General features: G+C 48.9%; 1 protein-coding gene across 1 annotated transcript in view; it reads right to left on the reverse strand.

Moving 5' to 3' along the window:
• Positions 1–22617, reverse strand: part of LOC121856136 (adhesive plaque matrix protein-like) — an 85185-nt gene extending 62568 nt beyond the window's left edge. The window contains exon 1 of the mRNA XM_042351452.1: positions 22435–22617. Within this exon, the coding sequence (XP_042207386.1) occupies positions 22435–22617 (183 nt within the window). The remainder of the gene's footprint in view (positions 1–22434) is intronic.
• Positions 22618–24401: the final 1784 nt, after the last annotated feature.

The following is a 24401-nucleotide window of genomic DNA, read 5'->3' on the forward strand; positions in this document are numbered from 1 at the left end:
GTGAGGAGGTGGTGGAGTGTGGGGGTGGTGGAGTGTGGGATGTGTGGAGTGAGTGGAGGTGGGTGGTGGAGTGTGGGAGGTGGTGAAGTGAGAGGTGGTGGGTGTGGGAGGTGGTGGAGTGTGGGAGGTGGTGAGGTGAGGAGGTGGTGGAGTGTGGGAGGTGGAGGTGGAGTGTGGGAGGTGGTGGAGTGTGGAGGTGGTGGAGTGTGGGAGGTGGTGGGTGTGGGAGTGGAGTGTGGGAGGTGGTGGAGTGTGGAGGTGGTGGAGTGTGGAGGTGGTGAGGTGAGGTGGTGGGTGTGGGGAGGTGGTGGGTGTGGAGGTGTGATGAGGGGAGGTGGTGGAATGTGGGAGGTGGTGGAGTGTGGAGGTGGTGGGTGTGGGAGGTGGTGAAGTGAGGAGGTGGTGGAGTGTGGGAGGTGGTGGAGTGTGGGGAGGTGGTGGAGTGTGGGGTGGTGAGAGTGAGGAGGTGGGTGTGGGAGGTGGGTGGGAGGTGAGTGTGGGAGGTGGTGGAGTGTGGGAGGTGGTGGTGAAGGTGGTGGAGTGTGGGAGGTGGTGGAGTGTGGAGGTGGTGGAATGTGGGGAGGCGGTGGAGTGTGGGAGGTGGTGGGTGTGGGAGGTGGTGGAGTGTGGGAGGTGGTGAAGTGTGGAAGGTGTGGGGTGTGGGAGGTGGTGGAGTGTGGGGAGGGTGGTGGGTGGGGAGGTGGTGAAGTGAGGAGGTGGTGGAGTGTGGGAGGTGTTGGGTGTGGGGAGGTGTGGGTGTGGGGTGGTGAGAATGAGGGAGGTGGTGGGTGTGGGGAGGTGGTGGAGTGTGGGAGGTGGTGGAGGGGGAGGTGGTGAAGTGGGGAGGTGGTGGGTGTGGAGGTGGTGGGTGTGGGAGATGGTGTGCAGGGGAGGTGGTGGTGGGTGTGGGGTGGTGGTGGTGTGCAGGGGTGGTGGTGGGTGTGGGAGGTGGTGGAGTGTGGGGTGGTGGGTGAGGTGGTGGAGTGTGGGGAGGTGGTGGTGGTGTGGGGAGGTGGTGGTGGAGTGTGGGGTGGTGGTGGTGTGCGGGAGGTGTGGTGGTGGGTGTGGAAGTGGTGAGTGGGGTGGTGGAGTGTGGGGAGGTGGTGAAGTGGGGAGGTGGTGGAGTGTGGGGTGGTGTAGTGTGGGAGGTGGTGGTGGTGTGCGGGAGGTGGTGGTGGTGTGGGGGAGGTGGTGGGTGTCAGGGTGTTGGTGTGGTAGCATAAGCCCGTGATTTGGAGCGTGATAACTAACTAGGAGGAGCATGGCGACTCAGGAATGTGACTCGGAGCGTGGCGAATAAGACAACAACCTTCGCGGGACAATTAGCTCGACATACCACCACTCGCCTCCGGGCCTCACACACACACACACACACACACACACACACACACACACACACACACACACACACACACACACACACACACACGGTTCCATAGTCGTCATCCCCACAAGGTAAAGTATTGACTCCTTTTCTGTTTTCTAGATTGAGTTAATTTAATCATATTTTCACTCATTTATATTAGATTTGTCATGATGCTGTAATTAAAGTAATGAAGACTTTATATAGTAATTTTAAGGCTCCTTTGTGGTCAGTTTTCCGGTTCTCTCTCTCTCTCTCTCTCTCTCCTTCCCTCTCTACAGTACACACACTCTGGCATCCGGGAATCAGCCTCATGTGTCCATTCCACAATGAACTATTGGGAGATATGGCGGTGCACTCCCCCTTTCCCTCTCTCATCTCCCCCTCCCCAAGAATGTATTTTATTATGGCCGCTTTACTGTACTCTTCTGTCATCCTCACAACATTGTCTACAGTTATCGGGCGGTGGTGAGAGTACTGAAACCCTTAACGCCTTCGAGCCCTCTGAGTACGATAATCTGAGTCCTTGAGTACGACAATCTGAACCCTTGAGTACGATAATCTAAGCTTTGCGGTAATCTAATATTTGCGTACGATAATTTAAGCCACTGAGTACGATAATTTAAGCCCTTGAGTACGATGACATAACATTTGAGTAACTTTCTTTCTCCATCAACTCTTCTCATCTCTCTCTATCTCTCTCTCTCCGTGGCTGGTGGGAGAGGCTTTGACGATCTGAGAACATTACCGCAGATCATCCTATTGTCCTCCTCCCCTACCCTCTCCCCTCCCTTCATCCTCTCCTTCTCCTCCACCCCCTCCCTCTCCCTCCCTCAATCCACTGCAACCCAAGGGCAAGTAGTACAAGGCCGCACACAGAGCTACCTGACCCTCCTCCCCCTCCCCCCACCTTGACTTCCTCCAAGCCGTGGGTCATGGACTGATCTAGCATGACCTTGCAACAATACAGACTGACTGGCCATCCTCACTGACCTCCCAGGCCATAGGTTGGTCGGGGATGACCCTGACCTTCTTTCACCTACGACTTTTTATGGTTATAGGTCGTGTGGTAGGAAGGTCACTCGAGGCCACGACCCACCAACACGAGGTAGTCACGAGAGGCTGATGTAACACTTAATCTTGCATTTATACGTTGCCCTGAGCAGTGTTTGGTATACAGTGATCACTTTGTACCTGTATCTGAACTACACCTGTACCTGTATATGCCTGTACCCGTATCTACCTGTACCTGTATCTGAACTACACCTGTACCTGTATATCCTGTACCCGTATCTACCTGTACCTGTATCTGAACTACACTGTACCTGTATATACCTGTACCCGTATCTACCTGTACCTGTATCTGAACTACACTGTAACTGTATATACCTGTACCTGTATCTGAACTACACTTGTACTGTATCTACGCCTGTATCTGAACTACACCTGTAACTGTATACCTGTACCTGTATCTGACTACACACCTGTATCTACCTGTACCTGTATCTGAACTACACCTGTACCTGTATATACCTGTACCTGTATCTACCTGTACCTGTATCTGAACTACACCTGTACCTGTATATACCTGTACCTGTATCTACCTGTACCTGTATCTGAATCCCCTGTATATATATGCATGCCTGTCTACCTGTACCTGTATCTGAACTACACCTGTACCTGTATCTACCTGTACTGTATCTGAACTACACCTGTACCTGTATATACCTGTACATCTACCTGTACCTGTATCTGAACTCACACCTGTACCTGTATCTGCCTCCTGTATCTGAACTACACCTGTACCTGTATCTACCTGTACCTGTATCTGAACTACACCTGTACCTGTATATACCTGTACCCGTATCTACCTGTACCTGTATCAACTACACTGTACCTGTATATACCTGTACCCTGCATCTACCTGTACCATCTGAACTACACCTGTACCTGTATATACTGTACCCATATCTACCTGTACCTGTATCTGAACTACACTTGTACCTGTTATACCTGTACCCATATCTACCTGTACCTGTATCTGAACTACACCTGTACCTGTACCTGTATCTACCTGTACCTGTCAACTACACCTTACCTGTATATACCTGTACCTGTATACCTGTACCTGTCTGTACCTTACCTGTATACCTATACCTGTGCTATTGACTTTGAACTAAATTACCATTACCTTACCTTATTACATCACTACACCTGTACCTTACCTGTATCTCCCCATAACACATTTATATCAGGCACCAAAGGCCGCAGCTCCAGACGGTGATGTTAAACGCTCATTATTGAACTGACCTTTAAGTGCATTAATATAAATCCACCAAAGTTTGATTAAAATACAACAATATTTACTTGAGTTATCGTGCGGACAAACACCGGACGGACGAACAGACGGAGATAACGGGCAGACAAATAAAAAGCGTTTACCGGCATAAATTCAAGAGATATTGATTTAATTTCTGGCTACAGGAGAAATAAGAGGAAATGGATAATGAAGATTCATAATCTAATGTTCCTTGGGGGTATACGGTATAGGTTAGGTTAGGTTAGGATAGCATTAGGTTGAGTTAGGTTGGTTTAAGACAGCATCAGTGAGATTAGGTTGGGTTAGGTTACCACAGCGTTGGATTAAGTTAGGTTGGTTTAGGACAAGGTTGGATGAGTTAAGTTTGGTTAAATTAGCTTCGGACAGCATTAGATTAGTTGGATAGGTTAAGTTAAGTGAGCGTTAAGTTAGGTTAGGTTAGGTTTAAACTAAGTTAGGTTTAAGTTCCTTACAGTGCTGAGGTGACTGTGTTCCTTGGTGCTGGTGACTGTGTTCCTTACGGTGCTGAGTGACTGTGTTCCTACGGTGCTAGTGACTGTGTTCCTTACGGTGCTGATGACTGTGTTCCTTACAGTGCTGGTGACTGTGTTCCTTACGGTGCTAAGTGACTGTGTTCCTTACAGTGCTGATTGACTGTGTTCCTTACGGTGCTGGTGACTGTGTTCCTTACGGTGCTGAGTGACTGTGTTCCTTACGGTGCTGGCTGTGTTCCTTACGGTGCTGAGTGACTGTGTTCCTTACGGTGCTGAGAGTGACTGTGTTCCTTACGGTGCTGAGGGCTGTGTTCCTTACGGTGCTGAGTGACTGTGTTCCTTACAGTGCTAGTGACTGTGTTCCTTACAGTGCTGATGACTGTGTTCCTTACGGTGCTAAGTGACTGTGTTCCTTACGGTGCTGAGTGACTGTGTTCCTTACGGTGCTGGTGGCTGTGTTCCTTACGGTGCTGGTGACTGTGTTCCTTCATCTGTGTTAATGAGCAAAATTGTTAAAACATTATCCAGCAGCCGAGAAGATTGTTGACCACACCAGTGCGAGTCATTGTGGGTGTGTGCTAGACCGCTGCTGAGTGTGTGGGGGGTGTGTGGGGGGGAGGAGAGTGTGTGGGGGGGGGGGGGGGTGGGGGGAGGAGATGTGCATGGGAAGAGGAGTGTTTGGGAAGAGGAAAGTGTGTGGGGTGAAGTGTGTGACGGAAGAGGAGTGTGGGGGTACAGAATGTGTGGGGGTACGGAATGTGTGGGAAGTATGTGGGGTAGTAAAGTGTGTTGGGGAGGAGAATGCGGGGAGAACAGGGGAGAGAGGGTGTATATGTGTTTCTGAGTGTGTGAGTGTAGAGAGAAGTGTAAACATATATTTCAATGCTCGTGTCTGTGGCGACAGTGTGAAGGACGCCAATTATATCACGACGACCTCGATCCGCTACACAGGGCTGTGTGTGTGTGTGTGTGTGTGTGTGTGTGTGTGTGTGTGTGTGTGTGTGTGTGTGTGTGTGTGTGTGTGTGTGTGTGTGTGTGTGTGTGTGTGTGTGTTGACTGATTGACTTCATTTTAACACATATTTACTACACAAACAAGATCACTACAAAATAAAAACATTACTCACCAACCTCTGTCTGTCTGTCTGTCTCGTTAAATTCATTCCCGGCTGATGATGAAAGGACTGTCATTAGCTCGTTTATGAGAGAGAGAGAGAGAGAGAGAGAGAGAGAGAGAGAGAGAGAGAGAGAGAGAGAGGAGAGAGAGCTAACGAACGCGACTTCAAGGGTTAATTCCTGCCAACACATTGGAGGAATGGAAGATGAAGGGAAATGGGGGAGGGGGGGGGGTGTGGGTGAGGTGGGAAGAGGTGCATGACCAAGGTGGTGGGGGGACGATGGAGGTGCAAGGGGTGGTGGGGAGGATAGAGGTGGCCAAGGTGGGGGGACGATGGAGGTGGCTAAGGGTGGGGGGGGAGGATAGGGCCAAGGGTGGTGGGGACGATGGAGGTGCAAGGTGGTGGGGACGATGGAGTGTACAAGGGTGGTGGGGGGAGGTAGAGGTGGGTAGGGGAGGATGGAGGTGGCTGGGGGTGGTGGGGAGGATGGAGGTGGCTGAGGGTGGTGGGGGGGGAGGAGGTGCCAAGGGTGGTGGGGGGGAGGATGGAAGGGGCCAAGGGTGGGGGGACGATGGAGGTGGCCAGGTGGGGGACGATGGAGGTGCAAGGGTGGTGGGGAGGATAGGAGGTGGCTAAGGGTGGTAGGGGAGGATGGAGGTGCAAGGTGGTGGGGGGAGGATGGAGGTGCAAGGTGGTGGGGGAGGATGGAGGCCAAGGTGGTGGGGGAGGATGGAGGTGGCTGGGAAGGTGGTGGGGGAGGATGGAGGTGGCCAAGGGTGGTGGGGGGACGATGAGGGCTGAAGGGGTGGGGAGGATGAGGGGCCAAGGGTGTGGGAGGATGGAAGGCCAAGGGTGGACGATGGAGGTGGGCAATGATGGGGAGGATGGAGGTTGGTGGTTGGGAGGATGGAGGGGCCAAGGGAGGTGGGGAGTGGATGAGGTGGCTTGGGGTGTGGATGAGGACAAGGATGATGGGGAGGATGTGGTGGGCCAAGGGTGGTGGGGAGGATGGAGCACAAGGATGGTGGGGGGGAAGAGATGGGCAAGGGTGTGTAGGGGAGGATGGAGGTGCAAGGGTGGTGGGGGGAGGATGGAGGTGGGAAGGGTGGTGGGAGGATGGAGGGGCTGGGGATGGTAGGGGAGGATGGAGGTGGCCAAGGGTAGGGGAGGATGGAGGTGGCCAAGGGAGGTAGGGGAGGATGGAGTTGGCCAGGTGGTAGGGGAGGATGGAGGTGCAAGGGGTGGTAGGGGAGGATGGAGTTGGCCAAGGGTAGGGGAGGATGGAGTTGGCCAAGGGTGGTGGGGAGGATGGAGTTGGCCAAGGTGGTGGGGGAGGATGGAGGTGGCTGGCGGGTGGTGGGGAGGATGGAGCCAAGGGAGGTAGGGGAGGATGGAGCTAAGGGATAGGGGGAGGATGGAGGTGGCTGAAGGGTGGTAGGGGAGGATGGAGGTACAAGGGTGGGGTAGGGGGGGAGGAGATGGAGTTGGCCAAGGGTAGGGGGAGGATGGGAGGTGCCAAGGAGGTAGGGGGAGGATGGAGTTGGCCAAGGAGGTAGGGGAGGATGGAGTTGCCAAGGGTGGTAGGGAGATGAGGTGGCGTAAGGGTGGTAGGGGAATGGAGTTGGCCAAGGGGTGGTGGGGGAGGATGGAGGTGGCCAAGGAGGTAGGGGAGGATGGAGTTGGCTAAGGGAGGTAGGGGAGGATGGAGTTGGCCAAGGTGGTGGGGGGAGGATGGAGGTGGTAAGGGGGAGGGGGAGGATGGAGTTGGCCAAGGGAGGGGAGGATGAGTTGGCCAAGGTAGGGGAGGATGGAGGTGGCTAAGGATGGTAGGGGAGGATGGAGGTGGTCCAAGGGTGGTAGGAGGATGGAGGTGGCCAAGGGAGGTAGGAGGATGGAGTTGGCCAAGGGAGGTAGGGAGGATGGGGTTGGCCAAGGTGGTGGGGAGGATGGAAGTGGCCAAGGGTGGTGGGAGGATGGAGGTGGCCAAGGGTGGTGGGGAGGATGGAGGTGGCCAAGGGTGGTGGGGAGGATGGGTGGTGGCCAAGGGTGGTGGGGAGGATGGAGGTGGCCAAGGGTGGTGGGGAGAGATGGAAGTGGGGAGAAAAAATAAGATGTTTTTTTCGTTCAGGTTTTCCCTTCCTTTGTATTTGTTTGTTTATTTGTTTAAATATTTGTTTGTTATTCCCAATTGTTTGTTTCTGTCTGGGGTTTTATTTCTGTGTTTGTCATGTTGTTATCCTAGGCAGGTGTACGTGTGTGTGTGTGTGTGTGTGTGTGTGTGTGTGTGTGTGTGTGTGTGTGTGTGTGTGTGTGTGTGTGTGTGTGTGTGTGTGTGTGTGTGTGTGTGTGTGTGTGTGTGTGTGTGTGTGTGTGTGTGTGTGTGTGTGTGTGTGTGTGTGTGTGTGTGTGTGTGTGTGTGTGTGTGTGTGTGTGTGTGTGTGTGTTCACTTTGCCACAAGAGAGAGAGAAGAGATAGTTGCAGATGCATTATTCAGTTCACTGCTTGTGATGTGTCGCTCCTCGTGCCGGGCACAAACTGCGCCCTCCGTTGCAAGCAAGAGAGGGAGGAGGAGGAGGAGAAGGAGGGGAGCAACAAGGAGGAGGCAGGAGGGAGCAGCAAGCAGGAGGGAGGAGGAGGAGAGAAACAGGGGAGCAACAAGGAGGAGGCAGGAGGGAGCAGCAAGCAGGAGAGGGAGGGGAGGAGGAGGCAGGAGGGAGCAACAAGGAGGAGGCAGAGGGAGCAGCAAGCAGGAGAGGAGGAGGAGGAGGAGAAACGAGGCAACAAAGGAGGAGGCAGGAGGAGCAGCAAGCAGGAGAGGGAGGAGGAGGAGGAGAAGCAGGGGGAGCAACAAGGAGGAGGCGGAGGGAGCAAGCGGGAGGAGAGGGAGGAGGGAGGAGGAGAAAGAGGAGCAACAAGGAGGAGGCAGGAGGGAGCAGCAAGCAGGAGAGGAGGGAGGGAGGCAGGAGGGAGCAAGCAACAAGGAGGAGGCAGGAGGGAGCAGCAAGCAGGAGGGAGGAGGAGGAGGAGGCAGGAGGGAGCAACAAGGAGGAGGCAGGAGGGAGCAGCAAGCAGGAGGGAGGAGGAGGAGGAGGCAGGAGGGAGCAACAAGGAGGAGGCAGGAGGAGCAGCAAGCAGGAGAGGGAGGGAGGAGGAGGAGGAGGAGGGAGGGAGCAACAAGGAGGAGGCAGGAGGGGAGCAGCAAGCAGGAGAGGGAGGAGGAGGAGGAGAGGCAGGAGGGAGCAACAAGGAGGAGGCAGGAGGGAGCAGCAAGCAGGAGAGAGGGAGGAGGAGGAGAAACGAGGGGAGCAACAAGGAGGAGGCAGGAGGAGCAGCAAGCAGGAGAGGGAGGAGGAGGAGGAGAAACAGGGAGCAACAAGGAGGGGCAGGAGGAGCAGCAGGAGGAGGAGGAGGAGGAGGAAGCAGGGAGCAACAAGGAGGAGGCAGGAGGGAGAGCAGGAGAGGGAGGAGGAGGAGGAGGCAGGAGGGGAGCAACAAGGAGGAGGCAGGAGGGAGCAGCAAGCAGGAGAGGGAGGAGGAGGAGGAGGCAGGAGAGGGCAGCAAGCAGAAGGAGACGTTGAAATGGCTTCCTAAAACTTATTTTTTTTATCATTTCTTTATATCACCTAAAAGCTTATCCCAATCCTCAACTTCTGTGTAACTTGTACTTTAGATCTTTAGTAACAAATTCCTTCACTAAACTCTAACGCAGCTCTCTAACAGACATAAATACAGTGTATGTATGTATGTATGTATGTATGTATGTATGTATGTATGTATGTATGTATTGTATGTATGTGCAGTTAGTATGCATTGTATGTATGTATGTATGTATGTATGTATGTATGTATGTATGTTATGTATGTATGTATGTATGTGTATGTTGTATGAATGTATGTTGTTGTATGTATGTATGTATGTTTGTATGTATTATGTATGTATGTGTGTGTTGTATGTATGTTATGTATGTTACAGTGCAATAGTGGTAACATAAAACATTAATATATTACCTTACTAACTGGTCCTTCATTAGCAAGATTACTAATTAATTACACAAGTAAATACATAGTTACTAATCACCTACCCACCTACCTACCTATCTACCTACCTGCCCTACTCACTGCCCCTGCTACCTGCCTACCTACCTCCTGCCTTAATATCAGTAATGAGGTGTATCAGGTAAATATTTATCGAGGTTCCTGGCTTGAATTACCTGACTAATTAGTGGTTGGATAATAGAGGTAATCATCTCGGATTATTTACATAGCATTTACATGCCTGCCTCTCCACTCTCCTCACCACTTCCTCCTCTTTTCCCTCCTCCTCCTCCCTGCCACCTCACATTCTCCTCACCTCTCACTCTCCCTCTCATCCTCCACCTCCCCGTCTCTCCCTCTCTACCCCCACCACCTCTTCTCCCTCACCCCTCTCAGTCTTTCCCCACTCAGTCTCCCTCTCACCTTCAAATAATCCTCTTGATCTCTTCACCACAGAGGAAATTAATTCGAGGTATAAGTCACTTTACTGCTTGTTTGGGTTTCTTAATTGCTTGTTTGAGCCTTAATTGCTTGTTTGATTATTAATCGTCTGTTTCTCTTAATTACTTGTTAATGCCCTAATTGCTTGTTTGAATTCAATTGCTTATTTGATTATTAAGTGTCTGTTTCTCTTAATTACTTGTTAATGCCTACTTGCTTGAGCCTTAATTGCTTGTTTGATTATTAATCGTGTTTCTCTTAATTACTTGTTAATGCACTAATTGCTTGCTTGAGCCTTAATTGCTTGTTTGATTATTAATCGTGTTTCTCTTAATTACTTGTTAATGTCCTAATTGCTTGCTTGAGCCTTAATTGCTTGTTTGAATTTAATTGCTTATTTGATTAATAATTGTTCTTCTTTTAATTGCTTGTTTGAGTTTTAATTACTTGTGTGATGACTAATTGCTCATTTGTATACTTAATTGCCTGTTTTAATCTCAATTGCTCGCCCGAGTCCCTTACTAAACCTGTTAAAGAATTTAGATAACGTATAACAGTTTGTTTATTTTCTTAATTCACTTTACTTTAATCTCTTGCAAGCAACAAAAGATATCACATGGTTAACACACTGCAAGCAACAACTATCACAAGGTTAACACACTGCAAGCAACAACTATCACAAGGTTAACACACTGCAAGCAACAACTATCACAAGGTTAACACACTGCAAGCAACAACTATCACAAGGTTAACACACTGCAAGCAACAACTATCACAAGGTTAACACACTGCAAGCAACAACTATCACAAGGTTAACACACGAAGCAACAACTATCACAAGGTTAACACACTGCAAGCAACAACTATCACAAGATCAACACACTGCAAAGCAACTCTCACAAGATTAACACACTGCAAGCAACAACTCTCACAAGATTAACACACTGCAAGCAACAACTATCGCAAGATTAACACACTGCAAGCAAAAACTATCACAAGGTTAACACTGCAAGCAACAACTATCACAAGGTCAACACCAGCAGCAACCTCCAGATTACTGCAACGAAGCAACACTCACAAGATTAACACACTGCAAGCAAAAACTATCATAGTTTTAACCCATTACACAACAAGCGTTCAAGGATATACCAAAGCAGGAATATTGATCTCTAGGTAATTGCTATATCAGACTTGTCACCTTCGACCTTACGCTGATAATTTCCTCCATCAGCACGACTTGTAGGTGAGGAGCCTGGCTGTGGGGAGATGGGGTAGGAGGGGGTGTGTGTTGGTGGTAAGGAGGGAGGAGGTGTGGTCGTGGTGGAGTAGTGTGGTCGTGGTGTGGTACTGTGGTAGTAGTAGTATGGTCGTGTGATGGTGTGGGTGAGAGGGTGTGACAGTGTGGTGATGGTGTGGTAGCTGGAGGTAACAGAGAAAAAAAGACGTACATGAAAGTTAAACAGAACGTACATGTGGGATAAATAAAACGTACATGAGCTAGCAGGAACGCACGAAAGCTAGAGGCGTATCAATAGCTGTGGTGTGAGGGGCTAAATCATAAGTGACGCCACACATAGGGAGGGTACGATGTAATCTGTCACGGTGAAGGGAGGGGTGAGAGGTGAGGGCCGAGAGATGAGGAGTGGGAGTGAGGGAGGGGCTGAGAGATGAGGAGTGGGAGGTGAGGGGAGGGTGAGGGCTGAGATGAGGTGGGAGGTGAGTGAGAGGTGGGGGCTGAGAGATGAGTGGGAGGTGAGGTGAGAGGTGAGGGGCTGAGATGAGGTGGGGTGAGGGAGGGTGAGAGGTGAGGGCTGAGATGAGTGGGGGTGAGGTGAGAGGTGAGGGGCTGAGAGATGAGGAGTGGGAGGTGAGGGAGAGGTGAGGGGCTGAGATGAGAGTGGGAGGTGAGGGAGGGTGAGAGGTGAGGGGCTGAGATGAGGAGTGGGAGGTGAGGAGGGTGAGAAGGTGAGGGTTGAGAGATGAGGAGTGGGAGGTGAGGGAGGGTGAGTGAGGGCTGAGGTAGGGGCTGAGAGATGAGGGAGTGGGAGGTGAGGGAGAGGTGAGAGGTGGGGAGCTGAGAGATGGGGAGTGGGAGGTGAGGGAGGGTGAGAGGTGAGGGGCTGAGAGATGAGGTGGGAGTGGGGGTGAGAGGTGAGGGGCTGAGAGATGAGGGAGTGGGAGGTGAGGGGAGGGTGAGAGGAGAGGGAGGAGAAGGGGCGAGAGAGAGAGAGAGAGAGAGAGAGAGAGGGCTGACAGGTGAGAGAAGGGATGGATGAGACGAGTGGGAGGGAGATGGGAGGATGAGGATGGATGGGGGTCAGAGGTAAGCACGCACTTTGGATGCTCGAGGTATAATGACAGGTCGTGTGTGTTATCTGGAGGTGGGTGGGTCGGGTGGGGTGGGTGGGTCGGGTGGGGTGGGGTGGGTGGAGGGTGGGGTGGGTGGGGAGTGGGTAGGTGGAGTGAGTAGAGTTGTGGGAAGGGGGATGGGTGGAGGAGTGGTCAGTGGGGTGATGGGTGGAGTGGTTTTGGGCAGCGGTGTGGATACGATGGTAAGTGGTGGGTGGAGGGATCGGTGAAATGTGGATATTCTCTCTGTGTCTCTACACACACACACACGTCAAGCCTCATAACACCATCTGTTAGGAACTACACACCACGTAGGGCCCTCATAACACCATCTGTGAGAAGCACTACACCACGTCAGGCCCTCATAACACCATCTGTGGGGAACTACTACACCGTCAGGCCCCTCATAACACCATCTGTGACACACACCACGTCAGGCCCCTCATAACACCATCTGTGAGGAAACTACTACCACGTCAGGTCCCTCATAACACTATCTGTGAGGGAACCTTACTACCACGTCAGGCCCCTCATAACACTATCTGTGAGGAACTACTGCACACATCAGGCCCCTCACTGCTACCATCTGTGGGGAACTGCCACACCACGTCAGGCCCTCATAACACCATCTGTGAGGAACTACTACACCACGTCAGGCCCTCATAGCACACATCTGTGAAGGGAACTACTACACCACGTCAGGCCCCTCATAACACTGCTCTGTAGAGGCTACCACACCACATCAGAGCCCCTCATAGCACTATCTGTGAGGAACTACTACACCACGTCAGGCCTCATAACACCATCTGTGAGAACCACTACTACGTCAGGTCCCTCATAACACACTATCTGTGAGAACTACCGTAGTACCCCTCATAGCACTATCTGTGGGGAACTACTACACCACGTGATGCCCTCATAACACTATCTGTGAGGAACTACTCACACCACGTGATGCCCTCATAACACTATCTGCTTGAGAGGAACTACTACATGGGCCTCGCACCTCAGGGCCTGCACATCCAGGTCCTCAACACTATCTGTGAGGAACTACGTAAATGCCTATAAACTTTTCTCTGTAGAGAACTACTACCACACATCAGGCCTCATAGCGCATCATGAGGAGACTGCTACACCACGTCAGGTCCCTCCTTAACACTATCTCTGGGAACTACTACACATCAAGTGATGCCCTCATAACACTGTCTGTGAGGAACTACTGCACACCACGTGATGCCCTCATAACACTATCCTGGCAAGGAACTACTACACCACGTGATGCCCTCATAAACACTATCTGTGGGGAACTACTACACCCACATCCAGGCCCCTCATAACACTATCTGTGAGAGAACTACTACACCACGTCAGGTCTCATAACACTATCTGTGAGGAACTACTACATCAAGTGATGCCCTCATAGCACTATCTGTGAGGGAACTACTACACCCGCATGATGCCCTCATAACACCATCTGTGAGGAACTACTACACCACGTCAGGCCCTCATAACACCATCTGAGGGAGACTACTACACCCACATCCAGGTCCTCATAACACCACCTGTAAGGAACTACACTACATCAAGTGATGCCCCTCACGCTTACCATCAGTGAGGAGTTACTGCCAAGTGATGCCTCATAACACCACCTGGGGAACTACTACACCACGTGATACCCTCATAACACACTATCTGTGAGGAACTACACCACGTGGGGTCCCTCACCAACACTATCTGTGAGGGAACTACATAAGTGATGCCCTCATAACACCATCTGTGAGAGAACTACTACACCACGTCAGGCCCTCATAACACTATCTATTGGGAACTACTACGCCACGTCAGGTCCCTCATAACACCTCTGTGAGGGCTACTACACACGTCAGGTCCTCATAGCACTATCTGTATGGGGGAACTACTACACCACGTGATACCCTCATAACACCATCTGTGAAGGGCTACTACACCACGTCAGGCCCTCATAACACTATCCTTCAGAGACTACTACACACGTCAGGTCCTCCATAACACTATCTGTGAGAACTACTACATCAAGTGATGCCCTCATAACACTATCTGTGAGGGAACTACTACACCACGTGATACCCTCATAACACTATCTGTGGGGAACTTCTACACACGTGATGCCCTCATAACACTATCTGTGAGGAACTACTACACCACGTCAGGCCCCTCATGCTATCTGTGAGGAACTACTACTACACACGTCAGGTCCCTCATAACACTATCTGTGAGGAACTACTACATCCAAGTGATGCCCCTCATCAACACTATCTGTGAGGGAACTACTACACCATCCAGGCCCCTCATAACACCATCTATTGAGGAACTACTACACCACGTCAGGTCCCCTCATAACACCACAAAGACTACTACATCAAGTGATGCCCCTCATAACACCATCAGTGAAAGAGTTACTACACCAAGTGATGCCCCTCCCTTAACCCACCACCCTGGGAACTACTACACCACGTGATGCCCTCATAACACCATCTGTAGAGAACTACTACACCACGTGATACCCTCATAACACATACTGTGAGAACTACTACACCACATCCAGGTCCTCATAACACCACCTGTGAGAACTACTACATCAAGTGATGCCCTCATAACACCATCCAGTGAGGAGTTACTACACCAAGTGATGCCTCTTAACACCACTGAGAACTACTACACCACGTGATGCCTCTTAACACCATCTGTGAGAACTACTACACCACGTGATGCACCCTCATAACACCATCTGTGAGACACACTACACCACGTCAGGTGTCCCTCATAACACCACCTGTGAGAACTACTACATCAAGTGATGCCCTCATAACACCATCAGTGAGGGAGCTACATAACCAAGTGATGCCCCTCATAACACCACCTGAGGGAACTACTACACCACGTGATGCCCTCATAACACCATCTGTGAGGAACTACTACACCACGTCAGGTCCCTCATAACACCACCTGTGAGGAACTACTACATCAAGTGATGCCCCCATAACACCATCAGTGAGGGAGTTACTACACCAAGTGATGCCCATAACACCACCTGAGGAACTACTACACCACGTGATGCCCCTCATCACCACCTGTGAGGGAACTACTACACCACGTGATGCCCCCATAACACCACCTGTGAGGGAACTACTACACCACGTGATGCCCCTCATAACACCACCTGTGAGGGAACTACTACTCCACGTGATGTCCCTCATAACACCACCTGTGAGGGAGTTACTACACTACGTGTCTGCTGTTCAACACCTCAGCTCACATGATCTACGTGACCTCCACTGTAAACATTAATCTGTATGTTCACTGTATGTTCCTTTACCTTTCTCTAATGAAGGCTTTTGTTAAACCACCAATGTATTTAATAAGTCATTTATGTCCAATGTATATTTTCAGCCTTCGGGCTGCAAACTTTTCTCAATAAACCGTTTATTATTATTAATATTATTATTACACACACACACACACACAAGGTCAAAATTAAATAAATAAATAAATAAATATTAAAGTTAAGTATTTTACCATTATTATTGAAAACTTTTTGACACATTCACTTTAGTCATCCACACAACCACTCCCCCCTTCATCACCTCCACTTAGCCCATCCACACACTCCCCTCTCACCTCCACCCTCTCTTCTTCTACCCCACCTCCTCCACCACCAACTCCACCTCCACCTCCCCCTCCTTTCTATTTTTTCCCCTCCACAAGCACCCCCCCAGGTAAGGCTCCACCGTGCAGTATACCTGTACGGGGAATATATCATTATACAACATAAAACAGGACAGAGAACCTTAAGGCCAGCATGACTTACCTTCATCAGCGCCGGTCAGCGAGGTGACAAAAAAAAAGTAAATGGAATAAAAAAAAGAGAGAGGATAAATTGTGCTGATGAAAAACAGAAGTAGATGAGGAGGGAGGGAGGGAGGGAGGGAGGGAGGGAGTGGTGTGTGAGACATGCGAGGCAGCGTTTATGACACAGGAACGTGGGAAAGATGGAGGACTGCTGTGCCACCTCACTCCATGGAGGTGTTGGAGTAGGGGGCAAGGAAGGGGTTAAGGGAGGCAACCATCAGACAAACGAACAGACAAACAGACTTAATCAACAGAATAATTGAGGAAATAAGAGTTGTCGACTTTTAACCTACTGAGGAACATAACCTAAGGCGTTGAATAAATAAAAGTAAGAGGGAAGAGTTGAGAGGTTGTATCCAAACAGTCCCTGAACCAACACCTCAAGTTAAAACAGCTGAACCATCCCAGAGTTTGAGTGAGGTGGACCTTGGATTGGGTAAACGACGTTATAGGGGGAGAAAAAGGGCTTCAGTTTTCTAGCCCTTTTTTTTAATATCTATATATATTTTTTTGCGGTAGAGGAAGATAGGGGGTGGGAGGGGAAGGAGAGGGGAGGGGGTTGTAGGAGATAGGAGGAAGGGGAGGAGCAGTGAGTAGGAAGAGAAGGGAAAGGTAGGGAAGAGGAGAGGAGGGAAAGAAGAAAACCGGATGGAGGGATAGAAAGGAAGGGGGGGGGATGAGTGGGGTTGGATGGAGAGGGAGGGGAGAGAGTGGGTGGGAAGGGAAGGCCGTGTTTACTAGGTCAGACCAATATGCGTCTCTCCTGCACTATCTGACTAACTGATTTGTGATTATCATGTGAGGGATGTAAATATGTTTCCCTGATGTGGGTTTTCTGTTACCTTGGTAGTTTTGTTAAGTAATTACGTAGTTACTTAAATCAATGTAATTTCTCTTCTTTTACTTTAATACTTAAATCAACAGTATTTACTTTCTCTAACACCATAATCACAAAAAAAAGGCTTCAGTAAAATCTATTTTTTTTTCGTAATTTACACCACAATTTACAACCTTCAAACTAAAGAACCTAATATTTTTTCACACAAATTCTTCACAATTTACACATTCTAACTATTAATCCAGTTTTTGCCACTTACTTCACCATTTACAACAGTCTCCCCTCCCACCCTAGTCTAACACTACCATTTTCTTTAAGGGGGGTCACTAATATATTCCCGTCACACTTTCCCATTTGTTTTCGTCGTATACAACTTGTGACAGCTTCATCCCTCCCCACAAGTTTGACCCAACGCCAAACACCCTCTCTGCCTCCCCCCCCCTATTTTTTTATAACTTCCCTCATAATTTGCATATCCCATTCTGAATTTGGGCCCCTATTCCCCATTTTTCGTCGTGTTGTGTGTGTGTGTGTGTTGATGTACAGGTGTAATGGTGTATTATTGAGGCGGAGGTGTAGGAAGAAGAAGGAAGAAGAAGAAGAAGAAGAAGAAGAAGAAGAAGAAGAAGAAGAAGAAGAAGAAGAAGAAGAAGAAGAAGAAGAAGAAGAAGGAATAGAAGGAAGAAGAAGAAGAAGAAGAAGAAGAAGAAGAAGGAAGAAGAAGAAGAAGAAGAAGAAGAATAATAGAATAAATAAAATAAATAAAGGAAGGAAGAAGAAGAAGAAGGAATAAATAAAGAAGAAGAAGAAGTTGAAGAAGAAGCTGAAGGAAGAAGAAGAAGAACAAAGAAGTTGAAGAAGAAGAAGAATAAATAAATAAACAAACAGTTAATAAATAAATAAATAAATATTGAAGAAAAGAAGAAGAAGAAGGAAGAAGAAGAAGTGTGAAGAAGAAGAAGAAGAAGAAGAAGAAGAAGAAGAAGAAGAAATAGCTGAAGAAGAAGGTTAAAGAAGAAGAAGAAGAAGAAGAAGAAGAAAAGAAGAAGAAGAAGAAGAAGAAGAAGAAGAAGAAGAAGAAGAAGAAGAAGAAGAAGAAGAAGAAGAAGAAGAAGAAGAAGAAGAAGAAGAAGAAGAAGAAGAAGAAGAAGAAGAAGAAGAAGAAGAAGAAGAAGAAGAAGAAGAAGAAGAAGAAGAAGAAGAAGAAGAAGAAGAAAGAAGAAGAAGAAGAAGAATAAGAAGAAGAAGAAGAAGGAAGAAGAAGAAGAAGAAGAAGAAGAAGAAGAAGAAGAAGGAATAAGAAGAAGAAGAAGAAGAAGAAGAAGAATAGCTGAAGAAGAAGAAGAAGAAGAAGAAGAAGAAGAAGAAGAAGAAGAAGAAGAAGAAGAAGAAGAAGAAGAAGAAGAAGAAGAAGAAGAAGAAGAAGAAGAAGAAGAAGAAGAAGAAGAAGAAGAAGAAGAAGAAGAAGAAGAAGAAGAAGAAGAAGAAGAAGAAGAAGAAGAAGAAGAAGAAGAAGAAGAAGAAGAAGAAGAAGAAGAAGAAGAAGAAGAAGAAGAAGAAGAAGAAGAAGAAGAAGAAGAAGAAGAAGAAGAAGAAGAAGAAGAAGAAGAAGAAGAAGAAGAAGAAGAAGAAGAAGAAGAAGAAGAAGAAGAAGAAGAAGAAGAAGAAGAAGAAGAAGAAGAAGAAGAAGAAGAAGAAGAACTCATAAGATGATAATGTCTGGTACATCCACAAACAATAACATTTCTAGCATCCATCGTGACTTAAAAACAACACCAAGACTCTACCTTACCTGGATACCTTCACCTGGCACCAATTAGTCACCAAAATCATCATATATATCGAATCTTTGTGAAATCCTGTGACCTCTTGTTGTTGATCACTGTGAAAAATACATCCCCAGTTAAAATAAATTCTGGTTTCGAGTTTGAGATATAAATAAAAGTGTTTGTTCCGTCAGTGAAATAAATTGGATTGTTAACAGGTAAGTGAGACGTGTAGGTAGGTAGGTAGGTAGGTAGGTAGGTAGGTAGGTAGGTAGGTAGGTAGGTAGGCAGGTAGGCAGGTAGGTAGGCAGGTGGCAGGTGTGGTGGTGGTAGGTGGTTTTTTTTTTTTTTTTATGTAGGTGTTTATCATAGGTTAAAAATGGCTTATGGTATGGAACGTCTATGTGGACTATGAACTATTCCTCCTTACCTATTGTCTTTCTCCTCTTCCACCTTTTATCCTTTTCCTCCTCCTATTCACCCTCCCAACTCTTCCTTCTTTTTCTTCCCTTTCTCCTCCTCTTCCCTTTTCCTCTACTCTTCCCCTCCTTTTTCCCATCTCACCCTCCTCCCTGCCACCCTCTTCCTCTCCCATCCTCACCCTGCTCCTCCTCCCTGTCCACCTCCTCCTCCACCTCTCTTCCTCCCTCCTCCCTACCATCTCTCTTCCTCCCCCACCTCACCCTGCTCCTCCTCCCCCAGTCCACCCTCCTCCACCTCCTCCTCCTCCCCCCACCTCACCCTCCTCCACCTACCCACTGTGAAAATTGCCTTCCCAATGTCCGACTCAAATACAATTCAGGATTTAGGCCTCTGAATCGTTTACTGTCCAAGAGTACCATTTGCATACTAGCATTTCAATATCTTTGTGACCCCCAACTTTGGTTTTTATTTAGAAGTAAGTGGCCAATACGGATCTTATTATTTTCATTATATATCTCACGAGTGATTAAGTAACACAGGAATGAAAATAATAACTCAGAAGTCGACAAATTAGTCAAGAATGTTGTTCTTTTCTGTCCAAGGTATATCCCCTCACCCTTTGCCCCTTAATAAATCCCTTCTTCCCCCTTAAATTGATATCTAGTCACCCTTAACTCGAGCCCACTTACCCTTAAATTGACATCCCATCCCTATTAAATTGGCACCCCCCCAAAAAAAAACTGACCCCCTTCCCTTTAATTGACACCCCCCTTCTTGAGCCGTGTTCCTTACTATCCTGTGTGTAAGTAACGGAACAACAAGTAGCTCCCGACTGAGCTGAGAGGATGAGGAGAAAGAGAAGCGACGTTACGTATTTTTTAGCCACTTGACGCCACAACCCGGATTTAAACTATCAAAATCGGGCTGCTTGAACGAAACATTGTGAAAAACTTTAATGTAATGAATTAAAAAAAACGGTAAATAATTTCACCTTAAGTTCAACCACCCTAACGTTAACCTAACCTAATTTAACCTTATCTAACCGAATCTAACCTATTGTAATCTAACCTCTCCCTCAGGTAAAGTTCGAGTTTTAACTATCAGGAGAAATAAACAAGAGGAAGGGGTTGTTAATATTCAGGTGGACCAGATCTACCGATATACCCGGCAGGAAACTGAAAGTATCTTGTCAAAGTTTACAGTGGTTTAAAAACTTCACGAGACAGAATGTAAACAAAGTCACAAATGTTAGAGAGTGACGCAGAAGGAAGCGCAGCCCAGTTACTGTGGAGTCAACATCCTCAAGGACGCCCGCCCTCTGTTGAACAGTTTCTTGTGCGTCCGGTGTTGTCTTGGGGCGTCCCAGCAACACCAGGTGGGGGATGGTGTATCTGGCGGCGTCCCAGCAACACCAGGTGAGGACAGGTGTGTCTGGGGGCGTCCCAGCAACACCAGGTGAGGACAGGTGTGTCTGGGGGCGTCCCAGCAACACCAGGTCAGGACAGGTGTGTCTGGGGGCGTCCCAGCAACACCAAGTGAGGACAGGTGTGTCTGGGGGCCACACCACAGTGTCAGGACAGGGTGTGGTCTGGGGCGTCACAGCAACACCAGGTGAGGACAGGTGTGTCTGGGGGCGTCCCAGCAGCACCAGGTGAGGACAGGTGTGTTTTGGGGGCGTTCCAGCAACACCAGGTCAGGACAGGTGTGTCTGGGGGCGATCCCAGCAGCCAACACCAGGTCAGGACTGGAAGGTGTGTGTCTGGGGGCGTCACAGCAACACCAGGTGAGGACAGGTGTGTCTGCGGGGACGTCCAAACAACACAGGTGAGGACAGGTGTGTCTGGGGGCGTCCCAGCAACCTGGAGTCAGGACAGGTGTGTCTGGGGGCGTCAGCAACACCAGTGGGGATGGTGTGTCTGGGGCGTCCCAGCAGCTTTTCAGGTGAGAGTTTATGTGTGTCTGGGGGCGTCCAGCAACACCAGGTCAGGACAGAGTGTGTCTGGGGCGTCCCAACAACACCAGGTCAGGACCAGGTGTGTCTGGGGCGTCACATACCAGGTGAGGACAAGGTGTGTCTGGGGGCGTCCCAACAGCACCAGGTCCAGGAACAGGTGTGTCTGGGGCATTAGCAACACCAGGTGGGGACAGGTGTGTCCTGGGGGCGTCCCAGCAACACCAGGTGTGAGTTTATGTGTGTCTGGGGGCGTCCCATTAACACCAGGTGAGGACAGGTGTGTCTGGGGCGTCCCAACAGCACCAGGTGAGGACAGGTGTGTCTGGGGGCGTCCCAACAACACCAGGTGAGGACATGTGTGTCTGGGGGCGTCCCATTAACACCAGGTGAGGACAGGTGTATCTGGGGGCGTCCCAGCAACCCCAGGTGGGGACAGGTGTGTCTGGGGGCGTCCCAGCAACACCAGGTGGGGGACAGGTGTGCCTGGGGCGTCACAGCAACACCAGGTGGAGGAGATGGTGTGTCTGGGGGCGTCACAGTAATACCAGATGAGGACCCAGGTGTGTGTCTGGGGGCGTCACAGCAACACCAGGTGGGGGATGGTGTGTCTGGGGGTGTTCCAGCAACACCAGGTGAGGACGGGTGTGTCTGGGGGCGTCCCAGCAACACCAGGTGAGGACGGGTGTGTCTGGGGGCGTCCCACAAGTGGTTCAGTGTTAATCACCACACCGACCTCCACCACAGTGTATCGTGAGCTGTTTCTTACTCACCACGCGTGCTGCTAAGACTCCCTCCCTCAGTGTGACTCAGGCGGAACACACCTTCCCCTCCCTCCAGCTGAAGGAGGAGGGTGAGGGTGATGAGGGACAGTGAAATTCCTGTGATTCACCTCAGGGCAGTTCCTGTTTACAAACACTCATCATCTAATTCACTACAAGGATGTCAGCAACATTAAGGCAGCTTCTCCTTCTATAGGTAATAATCTTTACATTATTGTTGTTGTTGTCGATGATGATGTATTGAAGATGTAAACACTGGCTGACAAAGAAGTGCGGTAGTGTGATTAACGTGACTCACTCTGGACTTGAGTTGAGGATGATGTTGTTTGGTCAAGGCTTTGCATCTCTCTCCTGGTTTCCTCTTCCTCCTCCCCCTGCTCTTCCTAAGTTATCTCTTCCTCCCTCCCTTTCTCTCCCCTCTAAATTACCTCTCTCCCATTTCCCCTCACTCTCTCTCCCTCCCCTTTCCCCTCCAAAACTCCCCCACTCCTTCTCCACTCCCCATCTTTTCCTTTAAACTCCCCTCCCTCTCTCTCCTTCCCTTTCCCCTCTAACCCCCCTAGTCTCAGGAGAGGGCCGTCTCAGTGTTATTAGAGAGAGGGATGAAAGCGGCGCTGGAGATAAAGAGATGTTTGGTGAAAGTCTCTCCCCGGCAAATACGTCGCACCAACATTCCCTTGATTAGCTTTCCTCTCTTGAACCTCAGTTGAACCTTTGTCTGGGTGAACCTTGGTTGAACTTGTTTTTGGTCAGATTGAACCTTTGTCTGATTGAACTTTTGTCTGGTTAAACCTTTGTCTGGTTGAACCTTGGTCTGGTTGAACCTTGGTCTGGTTGAACCTCGTCTCATTGAACCGTTGTCTGATTGAATTCCACTTGAACCTCGCCATATGGAACCTTGTCTAACTGAACCCTGTCTAATTTATTAAACCTTTATAATGGAACCTCGGTTGAGCTTTGACTAGTTGAACCCTACTTGAGTCTCGTCAAGTTGAAACTCGGTTGACTCTCTCTTGACTGAACCTTCGCCAGTACTGTACCTCATTTTATTCACTAGAGCTAATTTGCATAATAGAATTCCTTTTTTTTTACAGTGAAGTTACAATAAAACCCCTTTTATATATATATGGCTTTCTTCCTCACTAACTTTCTTCCGCTTTCTACAACTTTCTCTGGGTGACAAGGGGAAAGCTTTCACTTTATTGATACACGTTATCATATACAGGTATTGTAGTGTAATTTAGGCTTTATTCAGGTATTGTATTATACAGTAGCGCTATTTACAGGTGATGCCCTGAGACTCTGAGCATTGTGTGTAAAAGAGGTAAATGTCACAGTAAATGAAACTGTAAATGCAAACGTTTAAGAACGATTCTCTCTCTCTCTCTCTCCTTACCACTCCTCCTCCTCATCCTCTTACCCTCACCACTCTTCTCTCTCTCACCTCTCCAAATTGACCCCTCTTCTCTCCCTTCCTATCCCCTCTCTGCTCCCTCTCCTCGCCCACTCAGAGTCACCGTGGGTCCCGTAAGAGGTGCCTGTCGTCCTAGGCACCCGTGTGGCACCGCTCACATCAAAGTCACACCAGCAGAGGCACTGATTGGCACTGGGGGAAGGGTGGGGGGAAGAGGGGGGGGGTGATGGGGCCTCAACATGACATGAGCGGAGGGGGAAGAGGAGGGGATGGATGACTACATTGCTAGGAAGAGAGGGGAGAGGGAGGGGAAGGGAGAGGGAGGGGAAGGGAGAGAATGGAAGGAAAAGAAAGAGAATATGAAATGGGGATGGGGTGGGAGGAGAGGTGATGGGAGGGAGAGGGAAGGGAGAGAATGGAATGGGAGGTGGACGGAGGAAAGGAGTTAAGGGGACATCCTCACCCTGAAGGGAGAATGGGAGACAGGGAGCTAGTGAAGGGAGGAAAAAGAAGGGAAGAAGAGAGGGAGGGAATACAGATAACGTCTTGAAATCATTATTATGCACCGCCTCACTTACATAATCATCTACATATCACCCTACAGACTATCTCTACGTCTGTCCACCAAACACACGTCGGTGATTTAATGTTTGTCTCTTTAATATGTGGAGAGGAAGAGTTTAAGCTTGTCTTGCCCTATATTCTAACCTAACCTAACCAAACTTAACCTAACCTAATCTAACTTAATCTAACCCAACTTAACCAAGACAAACCTAATTTGATATAACCTAACCTATCGTATCCTAATCTAATCCTAATCCAACCAAAACTAACCCTAACCTAACCTAATGTGTCCCTAACAGTCAAAATTTAACCTAACCTAACCAAAACAAAATAACCTTCCCTTTTCATTTAACATAACCTAACACAACCCAATTTAATTTAACTAAAGCCTTTAATTCCAGTATGCAAATTAGGGCCCAGGTATTAACCGAGTCCTTTTATGGTTAGTGTAAAGTTTAGTTACCTGCCTGGGAAGGTAATTAATTCACTCACCTGGGCACACCTGGACTCACTCTAATAAAGGTTCGGTAGGCAAATTCAGTCTCCTACCTGATGCTAAGTTATTGTGACTAGTTAGGGTAGAGTCTCAGTGTAAATTTGTTGTCATTTTTGGTTGATTCAGTAAGTTAAAAGTGTTAAATGTCTCCAGTTACGAG

This window comes from Homarus americanus, unplaced genomic scaffold (assembly GCF_018991925.1).
Source record: "Homarus americanus isolate GMGI-L3 unplaced genomic scaffold, GMGI_Hamer_2.0 scaffold19554, whole genome shotgun sequence".
NCBI lineage: Eukaryota > Metazoa > Arthropoda > Malacostraca > Decapoda > Nephropidae > Homarus > Homarus americanus.